This window comes from Schistocerca nitens, chromosome 11, assembly GCF_023898315.1.
Source record: "Schistocerca nitens isolate TAMUIC-IGC-003100 chromosome 11, iqSchNite1.1, whole genome shotgun sequence".
Lineage (NCBI taxonomy): Eukaryota > Metazoa > Arthropoda > Insecta > Orthoptera > Acrididae > Schistocerca > Schistocerca nitens.
In genome coordinates, this window is record NC_064624.1 from 19,583,014 (window position 1) to 19,606,856 (window position 23,843).

General features: G+C 43.2%; 2 protein-coding genes across 7 annotated transcripts in view; both read right to left on the reverse strand.

Annotated features, from left to right (window-relative positions):
* LOC126213376 (zinc finger protein 99-like) overlaps positions 1 to 22,639 on the reverse strand; it is a 143,370-nt gene extending 120,731 nt beyond the window's left edge. The window contains exon 1 of the mRNA XM_049941082.1: positions 20,023 to 22,639. Coding sequence (XP_049797039.1) covers positions 20,888 to 22,639 — 1,752 coding nt within the window. The 3' untranslated portion in view covers positions 20,023 to 20,887. The remainder of the gene's footprint in view (positions 1 to 20,022) is intronic.
* LOC126212891 (zinc finger protein 729-like) overlaps positions 1 to 23,843 on the reverse strand; it is a 261,153-nt gene that overhangs the window by 119,169 nt on the left and 118,141 nt on the right. The window lies entirely within an intron of this gene.

Below are 23,843 nucleotides of genomic sequence, written 5' to 3' on the forward strand. Positions count from 1 at the left end.
GTGATGTGATCAGGTGACCTTATCAGTTCGATATTGCCATATCTATGGTCACCATTTTAAATAAATCTGGAAACAATGCAAAAATGGCTTTGTGTCAGTTTTGTTCCACTGATTACTTATACGTCTTCCTTGGGTTTCATGGTGAACAGTAGTGCCAATAGCAATAATGAAAAATTCTTTATGGGGCCAATACTGGAGGAGCTATCATTTGACAAGTTGTATGGAAGGATTTGCTCACTTCTGTCCATTTTTAACCACCTGAATCTCATTTCGCAAACCGAGTGCATTGGTTAGCACACTAAATTCGCATTTGGGAGGATGACAGTTCAAAACCATGTCCAGCCATCCTAATTTGGGTTTTCCTTGATTCCCCTAAATCACTTCGTGCAAATGGTGGGATGGTTCCTTTGAAGGGACGTGGCCGACTTCCTTCCGCATCTTTCACTAATCCAATGAGACTGATGACCTTGCTGTTTGGTTCCCTCGCACAAATCAACCAAACAATCATTTTGCGAATTGTATATAAGAGCTTGGAGTGGGGTGGCGTCACTCAGCTTGCATTCTGCCATACTGATTATGTACTCCAACAAAATCACTCCAGTACAGAAAATGTTTTGAAAATCTATGACTGCCTTATGCATTGTAGCCAATTTGAAAAGAGTAACCTGAAATCTCACGCTGGATGACGCCTTGTTGTCTTATGATGTCCATGATGTTGCCGCTGCTTCTGATTCACCATGGAGGTATGGTAGGAACTCGTTCTGACACCATTTCTATAAGTCAGTTACAGCTTTTATGTCTTCAACTGACGGTTTCCTTTGATATTTGTTATGATTATACAGTTATTGGGCCCATGAGGAACAGAAATACACGAAAACCGAGTTATTAACCACCACTACCTTATTTTCATAAGAACGATAGTAACAACGCGCTCGCTATGCCGACCAATCATAACTGTGTCTGACAGCTTACCATAAATAAATGCAGATTCATCACGACTCCATTGTGAGCCAATAAAGGCATAAATTCGACGTCAGACCACACAGGTTGAGAACAGTTCTGCCTGAGTCAGCAACCAGAGACATGACACTGATACTGTGGGTGTGGAGGAACTCTGCACCCGGCACATACTGCAATCACAGTTTGTCAGCATTCCGAGATAGCACCAACTATTAGTTATTTAAAGACAGAGGATCATATTGTCTCATTTGTTGTTGTTGTTGCTGTGGTCTTCAGTCCTGAGACTGGTTTGATGCAGCTCTCCATGCTACTCTATCTTGTGCAAGTTTCTTCATCTCCCAGTACCTACTGCAACCTACATCCTTCTGAACCTGCTTGGTGTATTCATCTCGTGATCTCCCTCTACGATTTTTACCCTCCTCTCTGCCCTCCAATACTAAATTGGTGATCCCTTGTGAGATATTATTGGATTTCAGACATTTTGCAAATGAGAAAAGGATAGCCACCGAGCTGTAGTTTGTAATAATACTAAGCATGACAACGAGAGAGTAAAGGAACGAAATCTGTTTATAACGTGGGCTTATACCAAGACGCGCGGCCAGCGTTTAAAAGGTAGTTTTAAACACTATGACTCGCTGGGCGCAGATATTTAAAATCATTGCCGCAGCGCTTGATAGCAAGAAGCTGCGAAACAGAAGAAAGAACAATTTATCATTTGTTAGGAAAATCCTAGAGTCTTTATAGTTAGTTGTACTTCTGGTCGCCGATATGTTAACATCTACTTCATTACCTTTGATGTTTGGTCGCCGACTTGTTAAGACGTGTTGTGTAGCACCGCTACAAGTTATATTTCATTTAGTGTGAAAAACCACGTTATCACCAAGAAAAACAAAACCGCTTTTGTAATCCTCGTGACGATAAAAAATACTTACGCGCACGCCAGGACATTTAATTTTTACAAAATATCACACATACAAAAGCAGCGATTATTGGACTGCTCCATGTAGGAGAAAAACATAAAAATGTAAGTTTTGTATTCATTGTAAATTTGTTAATGTTTATAGTGTAACGCCTTTGTTCTTTGAGAATATATTGATGCTTCACTGTACAGAAAATCTATGCTTATTCTTTTCTTTAAATTAACCACAAATAATGTTTATGTTTAAATGAACTTTGTTACAGGTTCGCTCTTTATCGCGGTGTCTCGATTGTATTTGGGAGACCATTAATGTGTTCAATTTCCGATCTCACCACTTTTTTTACAAAATTTCGCTGTTTTGCATTTTTTTTATTATTCAAATAGGTCCCTTAGGTAATTTCATTGAAGAGTCTGATTGCGTGAAAGCAATCCGGGTTAAGAGGTCATTTGAGAAACTATTTTCACGCAATCAATCTGTACGTCTCCTGAACACAATCGAGAACCGACGCATCGTCGATCATTCATTAATTTTTCTCTCTTTCCAAGTCGTACCAAAAAAAAAAAAAAAACGGCCAAGGAGAACTGCAGTGAGTACGCAATCTAGTGTTAAAAGGTTGCATTCTCTATCTTGTCGGCAATGATTTTATGATGACTTGATGTTTTATGATGTTCTGATGTTTATGATGATTCTGGTATACACACAATATTATTGATGTAAGTCCCTTTGCGACCCATAGGAGGTCTTTAGAGTCTCTTTACCCTCCCATAGATTAAGACCCTTGCCGTCTTCCGTGAGGGCCATTCTTAATCAAGTGATGTTCACTTTCTTTTGCAAGATAAATTTGTTTACATTCAAATGATAATTACATTGAGCGAATTCACGTACGTTCTCCGCTCCCACGGAAGGGGGAGGAATGTAAAGGATGAGCCAGACAATAAGGGATTTTACTTTATTATATGAGCCTCAAACCGGTAACTTCATTTTTCCATTACGGCCAAGCCACGGCCGGCAGTGTTAGCTGCCTGTAAATTCTTTCGTCCCACCGTCTACTAACAGGAAGTCAGCACCAAGGAAGGGCACCTTGATCACGCGCCTCTCTCATGTGCTTACGAGGTAACGCCGCCCCAGGCGTCGCTTAGCAGGCAACGCTCTGGAAAGTTCCATGCCGCCCGCACGGTTTGCTCGGTCCTGACCAATCAGGGTGGAGGAAGCCGCGTGGTGCGTCGAATATACCCGGCCGCCCGTCGCCGGGCCTCCTCTCTTGTATTCTTGCTCACCCGCGAGTCGGATGCGCGCCCTGTAGCATTGAACATCTCCCGCTTCTCCCGGTGCTGCGGCACTGTGGACTTAGTTTGGGCAGACAACAACTTTCGGTAGCTTCGCGAGCAATGTTCGGCAAATTGTAAGCTCTGGCTCACCCTCACCTCCCTAGGCCTATGTAGCCCCTTTTCATCATGCTTTAGCCAATAAATGGCCTTTCTCTAAAAATTACCCTATTATTCCACAACGCCCACCGCCTGCCCATACCCGCCATCCTGTACAACTGGTGTCAGAAGTGGGATACGTTCCCGTAGTGACTTTGTCGCTACACAAAATTTTTCCCGGCGAGACGCCGTGAACTTCGCGCATGGAATGCGCCAACCGGCCGCCACGTTTGCTCCACGTGGGCCGTGGCTGCTCCACTTAACACGCACAGAGCGCGCGCTGCAGCGAGGCAGCCCACGCTAGTCAGCCACGTGAGCCGGACGCCGCCGCGCTGCCCGCTGCCTGAGTTCGAGGGGCCAGCGCTGCGCTGCGCGACCGGCCGGGCCGCCGTCATCCGCCGCCGCGCCAGCCGCCGCCGCCCGCCGCTGTCACCGACGCGCCAGGGGCCTGCCGCCATCGCCGACCGGCCGAGCCAGCGACGTCCGCCGCCAACACATCTGCCGCCGCCCGAGGGTCCGGACGCCGTCGCCGCCGCCCGCCGACCACCGCTTGCCGCCACTGCACCATGCCGTCGCCGCCACCAATGCGTCGCACCGCTGCCATCACCAAGTAAGTCGCCGCGATGCTTACAACTATAGCTTCTACGATCTTCCGCCGCTGGATTGAGAATCTTTGTGGCCATCCTTTTTTTGTAACAATAATTACTTTTTTCTGGTCACTAGCGTCCCATAAAATTGTAAACATGCCGATGGGAACACGAACGACAGAACGGGATACCCCCGTAGAGGCACCTGTCTCGCAAGACCCGCTCGAGGCCATAAATGCACAAATGCGCCAGTTATTCGCACAAAATCAGGAGCTACTTGAGCAAAACCGCGTCTTGAAACAGACGCTGGAAGCTAGTGCGCGAACTTCCATACCTGTGGCTAGCTCCACCCCTGTAACTAATGCTCAAATAGAGGCAACTAACACTAATTCTGTCTCTAATACAAACGCCACAATTTCTGCTAACATGGCGACTGTAAGCAATTTTCCTGCGGCTGATTTCATTCCCACGTTTTTTGGGAAGTCCCATGAAAACGTGGCTATGTTTTTACAAAATATTCGTGATGTGGGTCGCACGTGTGCCTGGCCGGATGATCTACTGGTCAATGTAGCCAGACTGAAGTTGACAGGGGAAGCCCGAATGTTCATAGAAACGGTGGACGAATTGCGTGACACGCACGATTTTGAAGTATTGGCCCGCGGATTGACTACGCGTTATTCCGATACCAGAGGTACCGCATATTACAGAGATCAATTATCAACCCTTAGGCAGAAGCCTAATGAGGATTTTGATGCCTTTGCAGATCGCATGCGAGCAGTATCTTGTCGTACCTATAAGCTAGGTGAAAATGCCAGTGAAAACAGAATTTTGCGCTCAGAAGCGGAAGCGCGTGCAATTGATGCATTTGTTCGCGGTATTGAACCCCGCATCGGAGGAGAAGTCAAAGCAGCCTCCCCCACTTCTCTGTTTGAAGCTGTTCGTTTGGCAATGCTTCGCGAAGAGGTGTTGCGTTTTTGCGCTGCCGCCCCGCGCCCATCGGACCCAGTACCGGTCCCAGCAAAAGAAGTATTTTGTCAGCGTTGTGGGAAGCCCAACCATACGGCAATGCGCTGTCGCGCGCCGTATTGCACTATTTGCCAGACAGTAGGTCATGCCAATAATGTTTGCCCCACAAAGTCTCCATTTTCTAATCAGATGCGCGGCCACCGCCGCAACATGGGGTCGAATCAGGGAAACGATTGGGGGGCAGGTTCCGCCACCCACCCGCGCCCCCGACAAAAATGATACACCCGGTTAGGACTGGAAAATGTAAAGAGGTGGAACACGTTAGTCTAGTTGGCGCACTCGGGAACAAATCAGTTAGAATTTTAGTTGATACTGGTGCTGAAGTTAGTGTATTGTTTGTGGAGAAAAATGATCGAAGGGTGTTACAGCCACCCCGGTACCATATCAGGGGCCTTGGAGAGGAAGTAATTGTCCCTGCAGGTTCGTGTGTAGTGAATCTGCAAATCGACGAGGATAAATACAGTCAAAGGATGGAGGTAGTAAGGCTAAAGAAGGGTGAATTTGACATCATACTAGGGAATGACTTCCTGCACCGTTATCAGGGGATAGTGGATTATCGAACGCGAACTGTGCAGTTCGGCGAAGCAATTCACCGATTTGGCAGTGCGCACCCCCGTCAGACGCGAGGGAGCTGCGAAAGGCGCCGTTCACAGTCTCCCATAAAACAGCAGATGTGGGCGATAAAAACCACTGACCCTGTGAGGATAAAAGGCGGAAGTGGAAAGATTCTCTGGATAGATGTCAAAAGTCAAGAACAGCCTGAGACAGACAATCTGGTTGACCCGCTCACCCAGAATGATGTTTTAGATCGTCAGTCAGTGCATATAAAGAGAGGTATCTGCCGACCGGAGAGGAGACAGAAGGGTTTTGCGATACCAGTAAGTATAGATAATTTTGGTGTAAGAGATGTGATACCGAAGGGTACTATTGTTGCCAGTGGACAGGAAATTTTTGAGGAAATAAGAGGAGCTGAGAAGCAGCGAGATAAAGATGAGAAAGGAAGGAAAGGAAAGAAATGTCCAGTTAGGGAAGTGCGATATGTCGCGTCGACGTTAAGGAGTCAGTTAGCAGAGAAGTTAGGTCATTTAAACAGTGAGGAGAAAAGAATGTTGCAGCCAGTATTAGAGGAATTTTCGTGGTTGTTTGAAGAGAGGCAGTTTCTACCGGCTACGGATTTGGTTCAGCACGAAATTCCGACCGGAGAAGCTCGGCCTATTACGCCAGTAGTTCCACCCAAAAAAGCAAGAAAGCAGGTAATGCAACAGCCTAGACAGCAGTGTAGATATGCTCTAAGGTCAAACCCCTATGATTTGCGTTCCAGAAAGTAGGTCTGAAATGATATGTAAACAGTCGGAAAAGTCCTGCATGCAGCAAGAGAATTAATTGACGGAAAACACCGTAGTTACTATACATTTAATTAAATTGTGCATGTTAGTTATAAGTAGACATAAGAATTGGCAACTGTTGGTAACTGGTAATAGAATTTATGACGTCACATGTTAATGGAAGTGATTGAAGTTATGTAATCATTTTCTCTTGTCTTTTAATGTCTCCAGTAATGTTATCTCAGCAGTCGAGAATTAAAAACACAAACATTCTTTAATCATGGAATTAAGGGGAAAGTTGTCCTTGTCAACAGAACACTTAGAGAAAGAATCAATTAATCTAGAATATATCAAAGGGATTCACATTTCATATGTTAATTTAGTGGATAGTGCACGAACACAGGTATTAAAGCTTTACCATAAAAACATGACAGTAATACGCCTTCGTAACTGCCAGTAGATCAGTGACTACATGCTGCCGTCTGCCTGTCCTTTGAAATACGCCCAGTTACATGTATTTTTTGCTAAATGATCACACAACGATAATAACAAGAATAAGTATGTCCAAGTTAAACAGCAAATAGGTTACTCTAAAGTAAAAGGAGTCTTCCTCAAGTGCTATTTTATTGTTTTCATGATGCGATGTTGAACAGACAACAAGGTAAGTTTTTTGGTACCACGTATTTCTGTATATTAAATGCCACGGAAGGAGTCGCGTAAATACCGCCGCTGTTGTCTACAGCTGTTCACATGCGGCGAGTCCCGCCCCTCCCTGTCAGCTGGCGACGCGGCCCCCTTCCCTTCCCTCTCACCGGCCTGCCGGGAGAGCGGCCATTGCAGTTCCCCCTTCCCCACCCACCGCCTCTGTCTTTGGCGCGTACAGTATCTGCACCTTTCCCCTCGCCCCTCCCCCCACAATCCCGACGCCGTGCACGCCACGTGCCTCAGCCACGCTACACCTTCGTACATTCATACGTTGCAGCTTAAACAGCAAACCTAAAGTGGTAGTTAATGAAATAAACTCACCAGTTTTATATTGCCCTACCGATTTTATTAGTCTTATCTAAAGACGGGAATCTATTTGTGATGTCTATCCGTGTTTTCAGTAAGGAACAAAATCGTGAGAGAACTTTTTCCTGGTACGCATTGTCTAAACCATCAGGATTAGCAAACGTTGGAATTTCAGATCGATCTCCGGCTATGTTGTGTCACCACCACAGTTAATAAACGGATCTATATGGCGTCAAGAAAGCCGGCACTTGCCGCTATATCTGTCTTGTAAACGACCGCTGTGTGGGAAACGCATTAGCTAAGGGGTTGGGTTTGGAATGCCATCGCAAAATACAGTTTATCTAGAAGCCTAACACCTGCCAGTTACCTAAATTTTAGAAGAACAGAGTGTTTATGTAAAATAATTGGAACCCGATAGTTTTGGGACCTCTAGCGATTGAAGTTATTAAGAGTCCCTTAGTAAAGAACATCCTCCATGCATAACTGTCGTGAACAACATAAGATAACTCTGGAAGGAAGTTTTGTGACTGTACCGAGAGGTTAACTCCACGCGTAGCAAGAGGACGGACCCAGCGTGAACGCCAGTTATGCCGCCGAGCCAGTGAAACCGGATGCAGCCGTACTGTCAGCTGTGCTGTCAGGAACTCACAATCTCACGAGCGCGACGCGTGTCGCACCTTAGCACCTCAAGCTGCACTGAATCTCAACACAGAAATTCTTAACCATTATATAACGAACCCTATGAATAACTTTATGCACATTTTCAATAGTCAGGAACTTACTTTGCTCCCTACACACTTTTTATATGACAAATGAACTCTAATTGTATTAAAAACCAAAGCACCGACAGGTAAGTCATATCGACGTATTCGAGATGCAACCAGCTTCGTCGAGCCGCCAATATTGATTATATGGAAGCAGGTAAGTGAGAGAATGAACAAAAGGAACAACCAATACACACCAGAACGATTGGTTGGGTGACGGATGATCATCAATATTTGCAAATACAAACCAACACAGCAAACAGCATATCACATGTTTAATAATTATTGGTCTGTTCATTGAAGGCGACACAAAACCACTTTTCATCAGAGTCTTGTTAAAGGTAGTATTAACGTGACATCACACTATTCCACAGCATTACACACAACATTGCCATTAATTAATGACAGTTTTCTTGTGGGTAGAAGTACCAAAGACCCGTTGGTATGGAGATGCAAACGAGAGCATAAAGGAATACCAAGGGATACTTACATTCATTTTGCTACGAAATGTAACTGGAGGGTAAGGAAGTTTTGTTTGAAAGAAATAATATTTTAAACTTTTGCTTTTGTTGCGGTTTTGCCATGTCTTGTATCACTATGACGAGTTGCCAATTACTTATGTCTAATTACTTGTGTCCAATTACTTAAGTCCATGTATTATCTTATTGTTGTTCATTTTGACTGTTTTATTACTACCTATTTAGACAGTTTTAGCTAGAGTTTGCCAGCACCAGTAATTTAGTATTTGTATCAACCTAGTGTTTCCATGTGTCGCTGTGTTACTATATTGATGAGGATAATCATTTTGTAGGATTTCAAGTATGCTAGAGTAAGTTCCCGAGTACTGCCAATTATTTGTTTAATAATAATGATGTCTTAGGTGATAAATTGTTTTGGAAGAGTAGTTTAGGATGTAACCATGCTTTATTTTGATTTGTATTTGAATGTTTATCTGGAGGGACATACCACATGCCTACCCCCGTGATAGATAACGTAAACAGAGTGAATCACACCCACAGAACGAGCAAGCTTTGGCCATATACCTAGTCTGTTGGATGAACAAGAGAACCATACCCGCAAGGGCACGTACCTTACGTGACGCGGCTGGCACTCGCGCGGTCCCTCAGCTGTCTGTGTCGTTTCTTCTCTTTTCCGTTTCGCGACATAGTCCAACCTACCGACTATCATCTTTCCTCTCTCAACATAACACATGAAGAGTTATGCACAACCCGCAAGGGCACGTATCTTACGTGACGCGGCTGGCACCCGCGCAGTCCCTTAGCTGTCTGTGTCGTTTCTTCACTTTTCAGTTTCGCGGCACAGTCCATCCTACCCACTTTGATCTGTCAACTTTCAACAGACACAAAACTATTCAGCCCAGACTTTGATCTTCCATCTCGAAGAAGAGTTCATGAGAACAGTGTTCTGTGCTCTCTGACGACAGCTGATCAGGCAACATCAGACGCTAACCGCGTCTAGCCCGCAGCTAAACGCCAGTAAGCGGAAATCTCTGTTCAAAACCTTGAGCCTTCTTTGTTTCCCCATTGTATTTTCCGAAGGAATACCGACTATTGAAGTAGTAGCATTTAACTGTATGACGTGTGCCAGGACTCTGCGATACAAGCAAGGATAGACGGAGTTTCAAGCAACCAGCTGGGCCCAATGAGGCCGCCAGCACCGTGTAGTTATAGAGACGGCGAGTATAGTCGCAAGATGTTGAGAGGATAAAGACGGCGAATTTGGTCGCAAAGTAAAGTTAGTCGCAAGATGTTCAGAGAAAAAAGATGGCGAATTTGGTCGCACAACGAAGGTTTTTGTGAAGAGGTGTCGTATTTGAGGAGAAGTATGAAGCAACTATCTTGGAGTCGCAGAATTGTCATTTACACAGTTAAGTAGGCGACACCGTCGTGTCAACGATGCGCCGTGCACTAAACCTTCATAAAGGAAGTCCTTCAGAAATTACGCTCTAATTATATTATAATCCAATTTCTTACGCTTTCTGCCTCCACTATGGAAATCTCTAGATTCCCTTCGAGTTTTATTTTTCTCCTTGACATCCAACGACACAATCTACGCCCCACCTGCACCAAACTGGTGTAACTTTTTTTTTTCTCAGGTTCACTTGATGGTGTTTTGCAAATATATTGACGCATGAGAAACTTCCTCTCACATTGTGAACGTTATTACAGTTAGATGGTCAGCCCACAGTTACATGTAACTTTGTTTGTTTAGTGATATTGTATATACAACAATTTAATATGATACTTGTGTACCTTACTTTTATATTTTCGTGTTTTTGTAAGAATTATGTTTGGGCTAAAATGGATTTCATAGGACCTATGTTACGGGGTTGTGACGTATCTGTCACTTATGAAGTAATTTACTATGGCATAATGTAATTTTAAACAGAACCCGCTGTAACAACGCATCTAGCGTGATGTCACGAGTAATCCCACTTCTGTTTTGTTGGTCATCGTTGAGTAAACCAAATCGATTGCCCGCATTTATTTCCCTTTGGAGAGAGTGTAAAATACAGACAGCACAGTGAACAGCGTCGGTAAGCTTCATCGCTCTCTCTCGCTCTTACACCTGACGCATGCTTCCTGCGCCGCGCACGTGCGCACTGCGTACGGCATTTGACAGTCGTAGCCGCCTCGACTTCGCTTCACAGCTGCCGCGTGCAGCTCTGACGCGGCGCTGCCCTTGGAAGTTATCTGCCGCGCGCCTTTCTGACGTAGCGCGAGATTCGGCCTTGCAGCCAGCTGCCACTCTGACGTAGCCTCCGCGCAGATCTTTAGCAAACGGTTCGTGTTGGAACACCACTAATAACCTTTCATGCCACTACAGCTTACTCACTTAGTATTCGCGCCCCCTTTAATTATGTTTTTTATACCTGAAAGCCCATTCATGATTCCTCTGTCAGCTAACTTGCCAGCTTTATCTAATAAATCAAATGATCACCTATCGTCAATTGATGACTTGCTAAAACATGAAAAAGGACAAATTTCTTACGTTCGCCTGTTGGCACTTAAATGAATGGTAAAGAGCCACAAACTAAACCCAAAGAAAAGAGAAAACAAGAACCTATCAGGCATGTGCCCTCCCTTAGTTTTAAGAGTGAAACTGAGATTAATGTGGAAAAACTAGTGTAGTGTAGTGAAGTGTTCCCTTAGAGATAACTCCCTTTTCAACTGTGTTTTGAAACATGTGGACCTCCCCTCATACCCCCCCCCCCTGCGCTGAGTTGCAGTGCACGGACCTAGCCACGGCCACGCCCCCCTCCCGCCGGCAGCCTGCGCGCTACCCGCTGAGGACAACACACCACGCCGCCTCGTGCCACTCGCCCTCGCCGTGACTCGTCAGTGGTGATATGTTTATATTTTCAACTTATTCCAACAAAAGAAAAAAAAGAGACATGTTTGCTTCAACGTAGCAACAAGAACACTTGACATATTTACCTAACACACACTGTCATGTTTTGTTCGAATTTTATTTTGATATTTTATGATGTTTTGATGTTTTATGATGGTTCTCGTATGCACACAATATTATTGATGTAAGTCCCTTTGCGACCCATATGGAGGTCTTTAGAGTCTCTACACCCTCCCATAGGTTAAGACCCCTGCCGTCTTCCGTGAGGGCCATTCTTAATCAAGTGATGTTCACTTTCTTTTGCAAGATAAATTTGTTTACATCCAAATAATAATAACATTGAGCGAATTCACGTACGTTCTCCGCTCCCACGGAAGGGGGAGGAATGTAAAGGATGAGCCAGACAATAAGGGATTTTACTTTATTATATGAGCCTCAAACCGGTAACTTCATTTTTCCATTGCGGCCAAGCCACGGCCGGCAGTGTTAGCTGCCTGTAAATTCTTTCGTCCCACGGTCTAGTAACATGAAGTCAGCACCGAGAAAGGGCACCTTGTTCACGCGCCTCTCTCGTGTGCTGACGAGGTAACGCCGCCCCAGGCGTCACTTAGCAGGCGACGCTCTGGAAAGTTCCATGCCACCCGCACGGTTTGCTTGGTACTGACCAATCAGGGTGGAGGAAGCCGCATGGTGCGTCGAATATACCCGGCCGCCCATCGCCGGGCCCCCTCTCTTGTATTCTTGCTCACCCGCGAGTCGGATGCGCGCCCTGTAGCATTGAACATCTCCCGCTTCTCCTGGTGCTGCGGCACTGTGGACTTAGTTTTGGCAGACAACCACTTTCGGTAGCTTCACGAACAATGTTCGGCAAATTGTAAGCTCTGGCTCACCCTCACCTCCCTAGGCCTATGTAGCCCCTTTTCATCATGCTTTAGCCAATAAATGGCATTTCTCTAAAAATTACCCTATTATTCCACAACGCCCACCGCCTGCCCATACCCGCCATCCTGTACACAGTCTTTGGGTACGGATCATTCGTCCAGCGAACGGTTGTATGTGAATGTAAAGTATGGAGCTAATGCATCAGCATATTCCGAAAGGAACCTAATTGGTATACCGTTGGACCAGAAGACTTGCTTTTATTAAGTGATTTAAGTTGCTTCACGACTCCGAGGATATTTACTCCTCTGTTACTCATGTTGGCAGCTGTTCTCGATTCGAATTCTGGAATATTTACTTCGTCTTCTTCTGTGAAGGCATTTCTGAAGGCTGTGTTTAGTAATTCTGCTTTGGCAGCACTGTCTTCGATAGTATCTTCATTCTATCGCGCAGAGAAGGCAGTGATTGATTCTTGCCACTAAGATACTTAACATACGACCAGAATCGCTTTGGATTTTCTGCCAGGTTTTGAGACAAAGTTTCGTTGTGGAAACTGTTATAAGCATCTTGCATTAAAGTCCGCACTAAATTTCGAGCTTCTGTAAAAGATCGCCAATCTTGGGGATTTTGCGTCTGTTTAAATTTGGCATGTGTGTTTCGTTGTTTCTGCAACAGTGTTCTAACCCGTTTTGTGTACCAAGGAGGATTAGCTCCATCGTTTGTTAATTTATTTGGTATAAATCTGTCAGTTTCTGCCGATACTATTTCTTGGAATTTAAGCCACATCTGGTCTACACTTGTATTATTAATTTGGAATGAGTGGAGATTGTCTCTCAGGAAGACGCCAAGTGAATTTTTATCTGCTTTTTTGAATAGGTATATTTTTCGCTTATTTCTCGAGGATTTGGGGATTACAGTATTCAATCTTGCTACGACAGCCCTGTGTTCACTAATCCCTGAATCTGTTTTGATGCTCGTTATTAACTCAGGATTATTTGTTGCTAAGAGGTCAAGTGTGTTTTCACAACCTTTTACTATTCGTGTGGGCTCATGAACTAATTGATCGAGATAATTTTCAGAGAATGCGTTTAGCATAATTTCGGATGATATTTTATGGGTACCTCCAGAATTAAACATGTATTTTCGCCAACATATCGAGGGTAAATTAAAGTCGTATGATCCAGGTACATGTTTGAAATCAAACTCAAGTTTTCTTTGAGCCTTTCAGCAACTGTATCATCTGAATTGGGATGTCGGTAAAAAGATCCAATTATTATTTTATTCCGGTTGCCAACAATGACCTCTGCCCATACTGACTCACAGGAAGTATCTACTTCAATTTCGCGACAAATTAAACAACTTCTGACAGCAACAAACACGCCTCCACCAACCATGTTTAGCCTATCCTTTCGAAACACAGTTAGGTTCTTCGCAAAAATTTCGGCTGAGCTTATATCCAGCTTTCAGTGCCTATACAATTTGAGTATCAGTGCTTTCTATTAGCGCTTGAAGCTCTGGTACTTTCTCAACACACCTATGACAATTTACAACTGTTATACCAATGGTTTCTGTATCTACATTCCTCCTGTGTTCAGCCTGCACCCTTTGTGACTGAAGCCCTTCTTGTGTTTTCCTGAGACCCTCTAACCTAAAAAACTGCCCTGTCCACGCCACACAGTCCCTGCTACCCGTGTAGCCGCCTCCTGCATATAGTGGACACCTGACCTATTCAACAGAACCTGAAACCCAACCACCCTTTGGCGCAAGTCGAGGAATCTGCAGCCTACACGGTCGCAGAACCGTCTGAGCCTCTGATTCAGACCCTCCACTCCGCTCTGTACCAGAGGTCCTGTCGACTATGCTGCAGGAATGGTCAGTTCTGCTTTCATATTGCAAGCAAGACTGGCAGCCTTTACCACTTCTGTTAGCCGCTCGAAACCAGAGAGAATCTCTTCTGATTCAAAGTGACACACATCATTGGTACCGACGTGAGCCACCACCTGCAGTTGGCTGCCCCCTGTGCTCTTCATGGCAACCAGGAGGACCATTTCCACATCTGGAATGACTCCACCCGGTATGCACACGGAGTGCACATTGGATTTCTTACCCTCCTCCTCGGCCAAGTCCCTATGGGGTCCCATAATGCGCCTATTGTTGGAGCTCCCAACTGTCAATAATCCCACCCTCTGCGACTGCCCGAATCTTGCAGGCTGAGTGGTTTCCTCTGAAATAGGACAGGCGACAGCATCTGGCTCATCGACAGTGTCAGCCACAGGCAGCAGCTGGAACCTGTTTGTCAGACAAACCGGGGAGGCCTTAAGTGTGGCTGTCTGGGAAGTCTTTCGCCGCCTGCTTCGCCCCAGAGCGACGTCCCACTCGACCACAGGTGAGGGGTCAGCCTCAGTGCGAGCAGTAACTGGGTTGGCAGCCAGTGAGGACTGATCGGAGGACTCGGACGTCCGTTGCATCCCCACAGCCGGCGCACACCAGTGGTGCCCATCCACTGCAGCCTCAAGCTGTGTAACCGAAGCAATCACAGCCTGAAGCTGAGAGGGAAGTGTCACCAACTCTGCTCGCATCCGCACACAACGATCAGTCACTGCCTATACTAAAGACCGTGGAAAACTAAAGTATGCAGATAAGCGGACTATCAGCACGTGCTGCGCAACTCTACTGTAGAACCTGACGAAAACGCACGAACTGTAGTAGTACGCAGATATTCAAAAACATAACTACTGAAGCACTCAGGTGAAAGTAAATAATTTGACCCTGATTTGGAACTTGTAATATGTCAGAAAATCGGTTTACTTTCTGACGCAAACGGAAAAGCGAGAACTGTGGCTATTAGATGTTGGAACTTACACGCAGAAACTCAGGAAACTAAACTATTAAAGCACACAGATGATATAACACAATTCGCTCCTGGTTAGGAATTCTCAAATGACAAATGCGGTTACTTATCTGTTGCTGTGTCTGTCGCGGCCGGCTACTGCTGCTTTATGAAATATGTTTCACTGCAGAGCTGTGGCTAGGCAGTGGCTGGTTCTGTACCAGTTACCACTGTATATTCCTTGTTCACTTTCATACCATTCTGACAGCGAGGATGCTAATGGAGTGACACTTCCAAGAAGCATCGCTAGTTAGGAAAAGCTTCTTGAAAAGCATCCAGCAACCAGTCAGATAGCTGTTAATGGTCACATGGAGCAATACAGCATAGCTGGGATCAATTTGGCTCACTCTTGGCAAGCAGCTTTCAGTCTGACCAGAGGTGTCGTTCCATCCCATTCTGCAGCACTATGACCCTCATTCTGTTAGTGGCCTTAGAGGTAAAGTTCTGATGTGAACACCAGTCATTTGTTTCAAAGCACCCTACATTGTTGGTTTTTTTAAACTGTATGCTTCATGTGATAGCGTAGATTTTCCCGGTGTATCAAATACTGATGATTTTCATGGGTTTGCAGCCGGGTTCCATCGTCCTGACGACAACGCGATATTTCGGCGCACCATCTGGCCGCCATCTTCAGGAGAGATTGAGTGCACAACCACGCTGGAACTGAAGAGACCTCAGATTCGGCGGCTCCTTTATACCGCGGGTACTGGCCGTTGCGCGTGCGCGAACAACGGAAGAGCTGCCCTCTGTGAGGTGAAGAACTGCAGCAGCGCCACCGGTGAAAACTGTCAAAAGCCAGGAATCGCAAAATTAAAATGCAGCTGGTCGGAAACCAGACCGTTGTTGTTTTATCTGTGATAAAATAGGATTCCATGTCTTGCTTAAAGGAAAACCTTTGTCTCTATTAATAATATCATCAAACAGACGTATTTCAATAGATTCTTTCGATACACGATCCCAGTAACAGGAAGCCAAGGCAATAATTTGCGTCTCTTTGAAGGACATATTCTGCCCTTCATTGAGACAGTGTTTGGCAACGGCTGATTTGTCCGGCTGGAGCAGACGTGTATGCTACGGAGCGATCCTACCGATCAGATAAAGCGGCAAACGATCTCTCTTATTAAGAAGAGCTCATTGCTTGAGTATATCATTAAAAAACTTCATCCAGGGGCGGCAGTACCACACAGGTTGTATGGGCTACCCAAGGTACATAAACCTGGGGCACCTCTTCGTCCGATCGTTACTAATCTAGGTGGCCCTACTTATAATTTGGCAAAATATCTTGCTTCTGTTCTGAGCCCACACGTTGGGAAGTGTGAACACCACATATCCAACTCGTCCGATTTTATTCAACGCCTGACATCTCTACGCCCTGGAACATCTGACCTAGTGAACTTTGATGTTGTTTCACTTTTCACTCAGGTACCTTTGGAGCAGTCTTTAGTGCTAATTTGTCAACTCTTGGATGACAAAACTAGTGAGCTGTGCCGCCATGTATTGACATTGACGTATTTTTTATTTAATTAAGCAATTTTTGAACAATACGACGGTGTGGCTATGGGGAGTCCTCTTTCCCCTACTGTCGCCAATCTCTTTATGGAAGATTTTGAGCATATGGCACTTAAGACATCTTCTCTTAAACCAACATGTTTTTTGAGATACGTGGATGATATTTTCATTGTTTGGCCACATGGAATGGAATCTCTTCATCGATTTTTAGATCATTTTAACTGTCTTCATCCACGAATCAAATTTACGATGGAAATTGAAAATGATGGTAAATTACCATTTTTGGATGTCTTAGTACATAAGAAAGAAAATGGGACTTTTGGCCACAGTGTATACAGCAAACCTACGCATACGGACCGCTACCTCCATGCCACAAGTTGTCATCCACAACATCAACGCTTGGGAGTTTTACGCACACTAGTGAAGAGGGGTTATGCTGTTTCGGATGCCAATAACTTGGAACAGGAGTTGGATCACCTCAAGGTTGTCTTCAGGCAGAATGGCTATTCTGATCACCAAATTACTCGTGCTTTTCAATTTGGACCCCCACGAGAACCAACGGTGGACACTTCCAAATCTGTTGCTTTTTTACCCTTCGTGGGAAGCATTTCATCGAAAATTTCAAGAATCCTCAGGAAATATGATATTAAAAGCGTCCTTATGCCTTTGGCCAAAACTAGATCCCTTCTTTGATCGGTGAAAGATGATTTGGGACTGAGGAAGCCTGGGGTATACAAGATTCCCTGGCACTGCGGCAAGGCCTACATTGGACAGACTATTCGTACAGTTCAAGATCGATGTGTGGAACATCAACGGCATACCCGTCTGCTACAGCCGGAAAAATCTGCCGTTGCCGAACACTGTCTTAATAAAGGGTACAACATGTCCTTCAAAGAGACGCAAATTATTGCCTTGGCTTCCCGTTACTGGGACTGTGTATTGAAAGAATCAATTGAAATTCGTCTGTTTGATGATATTATTAATAGAGACGAAGGTTTTCCTTTAAGCAAGACATGGAATCCTATTTTATCACAGATAAAACAACAACAGTCTGGTTTCCGACCAGCTGCATTTTAATTTTGCGATTCCTCGCTTTTGACAGTTTTCACCGGTGGCGCTGCTGCATTTCTTCACCTCACAGAGGGCAGCTCTTCCGTTGCTCGCGCACGCGCAACGGCCAGTACCCGCGGTATAAAGGAGCCGCCGAATCTGAGATCTCTTCCGTTCCGGCGTGGTTGTGCAATCAATCTCACCTGAAGATGGCGGCCAGGTGGTCCGCCTAAATATCGTGTTGTCATCAGGACGATGGAACCCGGCTGCAAACCCATGAAAATCATCTGTATGCCTGATTTCCATGTACTCCTGGATCCACATCCCACAATTGACTTGTACTTGACAAATCTTGTACAATAGTTCATTGTCATGATTGGCATAGGTCATGATTTTATTAGGTGCAGTTACACTCATTAATTTATGGGTATCTCCTGTGTTCATGTAGACTCAGTTCTTTGGGTGGTTTTCCACACAACCACACAATATGTTTATTTTCTGCTTACATCTCGTGTACCAGTTGAACGGTATATGACCCATCTTCAGCTAACACATATAGATATTTGGTCCAAATTGTGTACCTTTTTTAACATGTTACTATAAATGTTACTGTCTTTCTTAGAAATTAGTAGTATGTATTGTCGCGACATTTAGTAGTATATTTTCAGATTCAGCTGAATATAAGGCTGTTGTCCAGAAACCCGGTTTTTCTATCCTTTTATTGGAAAACAATATTTAATATAAATGTATGCGGCTGTTGCCTATTATGAATAATCTACACAGCAGTTTACGTCTTATCATGAGAAAGATGGAATAAAATGTAATCACATTACTAAAAGTGTCATTACTAAAGTGTAGCAAAACAGAACACTGCAAATCACTTAATTATAACTGTCTCCATGATTTACACGTATGATGGGTCATACTAAACCACTTTCAGCAATAACAAATAGGTAGTAAATCAAAAATTAAAACAATCGTTCTGAAATTAAAAATGAAGCATAAATACACATTTCCAAAAAGTCATTTTTATTTACACAAATTAATAAAAATATCCACAATGGAAACATCTTTGAACGTAACACAAGAAATATTTAGTACTCACATTCTGAGAATTGTTCTTGGTATAGAAATAACTGGAATCAAATCATAACACCTAATATTTGTTTACCTATTTTATTTCGTGTAGAACTCTCACAGTATTAATTGCTGAACAAATAATTAAGAGCTTTGGTGCATAACACTTATCTACAGCGTCTCTGAATCATATACAGAGCTTTGTGAAACAAAAATTTCACAAAAATACAGCTACTGTGCACTGGCGTAAATGGCAACACAGCACAGTGCATATGTTAGATTACACATTTTCGCACCTGACCCATTTACCTGAAGATGCACTGATGAGCATAAATGTCATGAGCACTGCCTCTGAGGAGAATGAATGCCACATGTTGTATGCACATGATACAGTAAGCAGATTATAAGTATGTAAGTAGACCAGAGATTAACAAGGTATTGTTTTAGAGGGGATGCGAGCATGTAAACAAGATGACGTAAGTGACTTTAGCAAAGGGCAAGTTACAATGTCATTGCAGTTGGGAACTAGTGCCTCAAGAGTGGTGAAGCTCATTGGCTGAATCTATGCTACTGTTGAGAACATCTGTGGAAAGTGGCTGAAAGGTGATAAAAACCATAACCTTATGAAAAGATTTAATACATCTATACTTCACAAATCATGGAGGTCAGAGGCTTGCCTGTTCTGTAAAGCTGGAAATTTGGCAATATGTGGCATATGTAATGACGGAAAACAGCCATACACATTTTTGAACCCACAGTTCAATGTACACTGTTGAACATGGGAATTCACAACATATAGTCACTGTATGTTTCCATACTGATCCACCAAAATGTTCAATTGCAACTGCTGTGGGCAAGGGATCATTCAGGCTGGACTGAAGGTCAATGCAAATGTCAGGCTGGATGACATTTCCTGTTACACCACATCAGTTGTCACATCCAGATATGCTATCATCTAAGTGAATGGCACCAGATGGAGGACCCATTATGCTATGGGGGCAGTCACTTGGGCTCCTTTGGGAAATCTAGTAGTAATTGAAGGCATCATAACAGTTGCAGACTACGTGACATTTGTTGCAACTGCATAGATTCTTTCAAGCCTGATGTGTTCTCCATTGGTGAAAGCTTCTTTCAGCATGATAACTGTCCATGTCACATGTGCAGAATCACTCCACAGTGGTTTGAGTAGCATGGTAACTAACACCGATGCCTCGACCACACCATTTACCTGATCTGAATGTATGGAATACAATTGCATAGACATCTGGTGCAACATACATTCAGAAACATGTAAACGACATGTCAAGTCCACATCATGTAAAACTGTCGATGTATTGAGTTCCAAAGGTGGACAAACATGCTATTAAGCAGGTTGCTATATCTGTTGTTACGTTTACTAATGCAGGATTAGTACTAACAAAACAATGTACACAATATTAATGACACATACAGGAAATCTCTTCAGGATACATACCTGAGTAATTGTCATATTCACTGTTGCTGCCACTGCTTCTAAAATGCAGAGTTACAAGTACTACATGATGACTGTTTGGAATAATAAGCAGCAAGTCATAACATTTCTTTGGGCTTCTACTGAATATTGAATGCTACTTATGATTACTGACAAAGGTAAGGATTTATCACAATTGACAATCTTCATGTCTCAAGATCGATGGGAAAAAGCAGCAGTGTTAATGACAAAAAAAATCGATTTATGTTTCTGGTTTATTTAGAAATACAATTTCTCGACATCTCAAGCTGCAGATTTGGATTTTTATATTGTCACATTACCTGTTACCACTCTGTACTACACATTATTGCACGTTTTTGTTTTACAGTTCTGCCACATTTTAATGTTATTTCACAGGCATGACAACTTATTGTTCCTCTGCTAGATCCATTATTTTAAAGGCCTTGAGGGCACCACCCAGGAAAACCTATTTGTATAAACAAACACTTACTTGTAGTTTCTTTCTGATGTGAAGTAATGCATGTGTCTTGAGAGTACCCAATTCAATGAAACTTGTCACATATGACATTTGGGAGGTCCCATTCCAATGTGTTCTACTGCATGTGTCCTGAGATCACCTGATCTAGCAAATGACTTGCCACAACTCACATTTGTTAGGTTTCTTTCCAGTGTGAATTAGTGAATGTCTCTTCAGACTGCCTGCCCTGGCAAAAGATTTCCCACAAATACCGCATTTGTGAGGTTTCTTCCCAGTGTGAATTAATACATGTGTCTTGAGATTGCTTGATACAGTAAAACATTTCCCACAATTCTCACATTTGTGAGGTTTATTTCCAGAGTGAATTAGTGAGTGTGTCTTGAGACTGCCTGCAGTAGGAAAAGATTTCCCACAAATATCGCATTTGTGGGGTTTCTTCCCAGTGTGAATTAATACATGTGTCTTGAGATTGCTTGACACATTAAAACACTTCCCACAAATCTCACATTTGTGAGGTTTCTTTCCAGAGTGAATTATGGAGTGTGTCTTGAGACTGCCTGCCGTAGAAAAAGATTTCCCACAAATATCGCAGTTGTGGGGTTTCTTCCCAGTGTGAATTAATAAATGTGTCTTGAGATTGCTTGACACAGTAAAACACTTCCCACAAATCTCACATTTGTGAGGTTTCTTTCCAGAGTGTATTATGGAGTGTGTCTTGAGACTGCCTGCCGTAGCAAAAGATTTCCCACAGATATCGCATTTGCGAGGTTGCTTCCCAGTGTGAATTAACACGTGTGCCTTGAGATTGCTTAACACAGCAAAACATTTCCCACATATGTCACATTTGTGAGGTTTCTTTCCTGTGTGAGTTAATACATGTCTCTTGAGGTCGCTTGAGAAAGCAAACGATTTCTCACAAATATCACATTTGTGAGGTCTTTCTCCGGTGTGCGTGAATGCGTGTTTCTTGAGATCGTCTGACCTAGCAAAAGATTTCATACAAACCTCACATTTATGAGGTTTCTTTCCAGTATGAATAAATGTGTGTTTCTTGAGATTCCCTGCCATAGTATAAGATTTCCCACAAATATCGCATTTGTGGGGTTTCTTTCCGGTGTGAATTAATGTTTGTGTTTTGAGATCCCTAGCATTAGATTTCGCAGAAATCTCATGTTTGTGAGGTTTCCTCCCAGTGCGAATTAATATGCGTGTCTTGAGACGAACTGACTGGGCATACGAATTGTCACGTATGTCACATTTGTACGGTCTTTTCCTGCTGTGTATGAATACATGTCTCTTGAGATCACCTGACCTAGTGAACAATTTGCCACAAATATCACATTTGTTGGTTCTTTTTGCAGTAGGTAGCTCAGCTTGGGCACTGATATTAACAGCTGTAGATGAAGTTCCATAATCACTTGTTTTCTCTGCAAAATTTGCCGTTTGTGTGTTACACATGTCAGAGGACTTCTTTGATGCTTTTCTAGTTTCCTTATATGAAGGCTGCTCATTGTCTTCTGCAACAGAAACTACAGGATCACTATTCAAGAAGATGCTGCTTTCATGCTTATCACTATAGCCATATGTTTCATGGTTGCCAGCAGTTAAGACATAATACTCACTCATTTTCAAATGTTTTTTCAAACTAACATCACTGTGGAATACCTCACCACACCACTTACAAACATACAAAGGTGGTTGAGTGCCATCAATGTGCATAAACACATGCATTGTGAGCCTGTATTTTGAAGGAAAGCTTTGTTGGCAGAAATTACAAATATATACATGTAATTCCTTTTCCCTCGTAGCACAGTCATATCGGATGGCAACTGAGCATTCCTTATCAATAGTCACATCATCTGTATTGGTACCAAACTCGTGTGTTGACTTCTCCATGTCTGTCACCAACTCATCCTGGACCAGTCTATGGTGACAAGTTTCTTCACGTGCTGTGCCGCAGCTCCCACCAGTACTCTGAGTCAATCTGAAGAGTGAAGAGGAGAGTATATAATATTCCAACAGAAGGAGACATCCGTGGTTTAAAACTAAAATACCCAGAGGAAATTCAATATTGCTTGATCTGAGTCCCTGCCAATTTGATTAGAAATTTTTAGATGAGAATTAAAATTATTCACGTTTTACCATCTTTTCAAAATACAGTGCTACACATTAATAGTATACACCAATTAATTAAATGTATCAAAAGATGTATGTTACATGTCTTAATTCAAAATTCTTCAGTTCAAAGTATGTGAGATTTAATTAACACAAATAATTTTTGTATGTTCCTGTTCCATTATCTTAGCTCTGTAAGTGCCCTTTCATTGTTTTGCAAACACTTTCACCTTCAGAAATGATAAATTTATGTCACCTAGTAAACAGATTTTTTTTGTTTGATTCCCAATAAGTCAAAAACTAGTGCAAGCTTCAATATTTTGATTAGGTATCTAGTATGGCTTTATGTCAGGTGGATAATGACTGTTAATGAACAAGAATCAATGTCACATCAGTCAAGAGAAAAAAATTGCATGCTGATGAATGAATGAATGAATGAATGAATGAATGACACTCTTGCAGATGGTTTTAATCCAAGACTATGTTTTTGGCACTGCAACTTGTATGAAGCCTTGCACAAATGGAAATACTGTCTGAAAAGATGGAAATGGTTGTAAATTGTCTATTATATTTACACTGAGCCTTTTTGAAAGTTTTTACATGTTCCTAACATCTGGTCATCTGGCATTGCAGAACACCACTGACTGAAGGAGACACATAAATGGCCACATCATTAAACACTGCAGGCTGACACTCCACATTGAGTGGCAGTGGTAACAGCTGATGCATGAGCTACCCCTGTATTATCTGGGTCCCATTATTCCACTTCCATTTCAATCCTTTCCCACAGAGAGAACTGTGATGCCTTTCAGGTCCTCAGTATGTGCATCACGTTGGACATGAAGCATTATGGACTACTGAAGGTGTGCATGGTCCAGTGCTTTCTTTTGTTCTGACTAACTTTCAACTTTTTTTGCAATGTGTTGCGTATATAGTTTTGTTTGCAATGGTATCTGGTAAATTTCGAGTGTTTTTAAACTCTTAA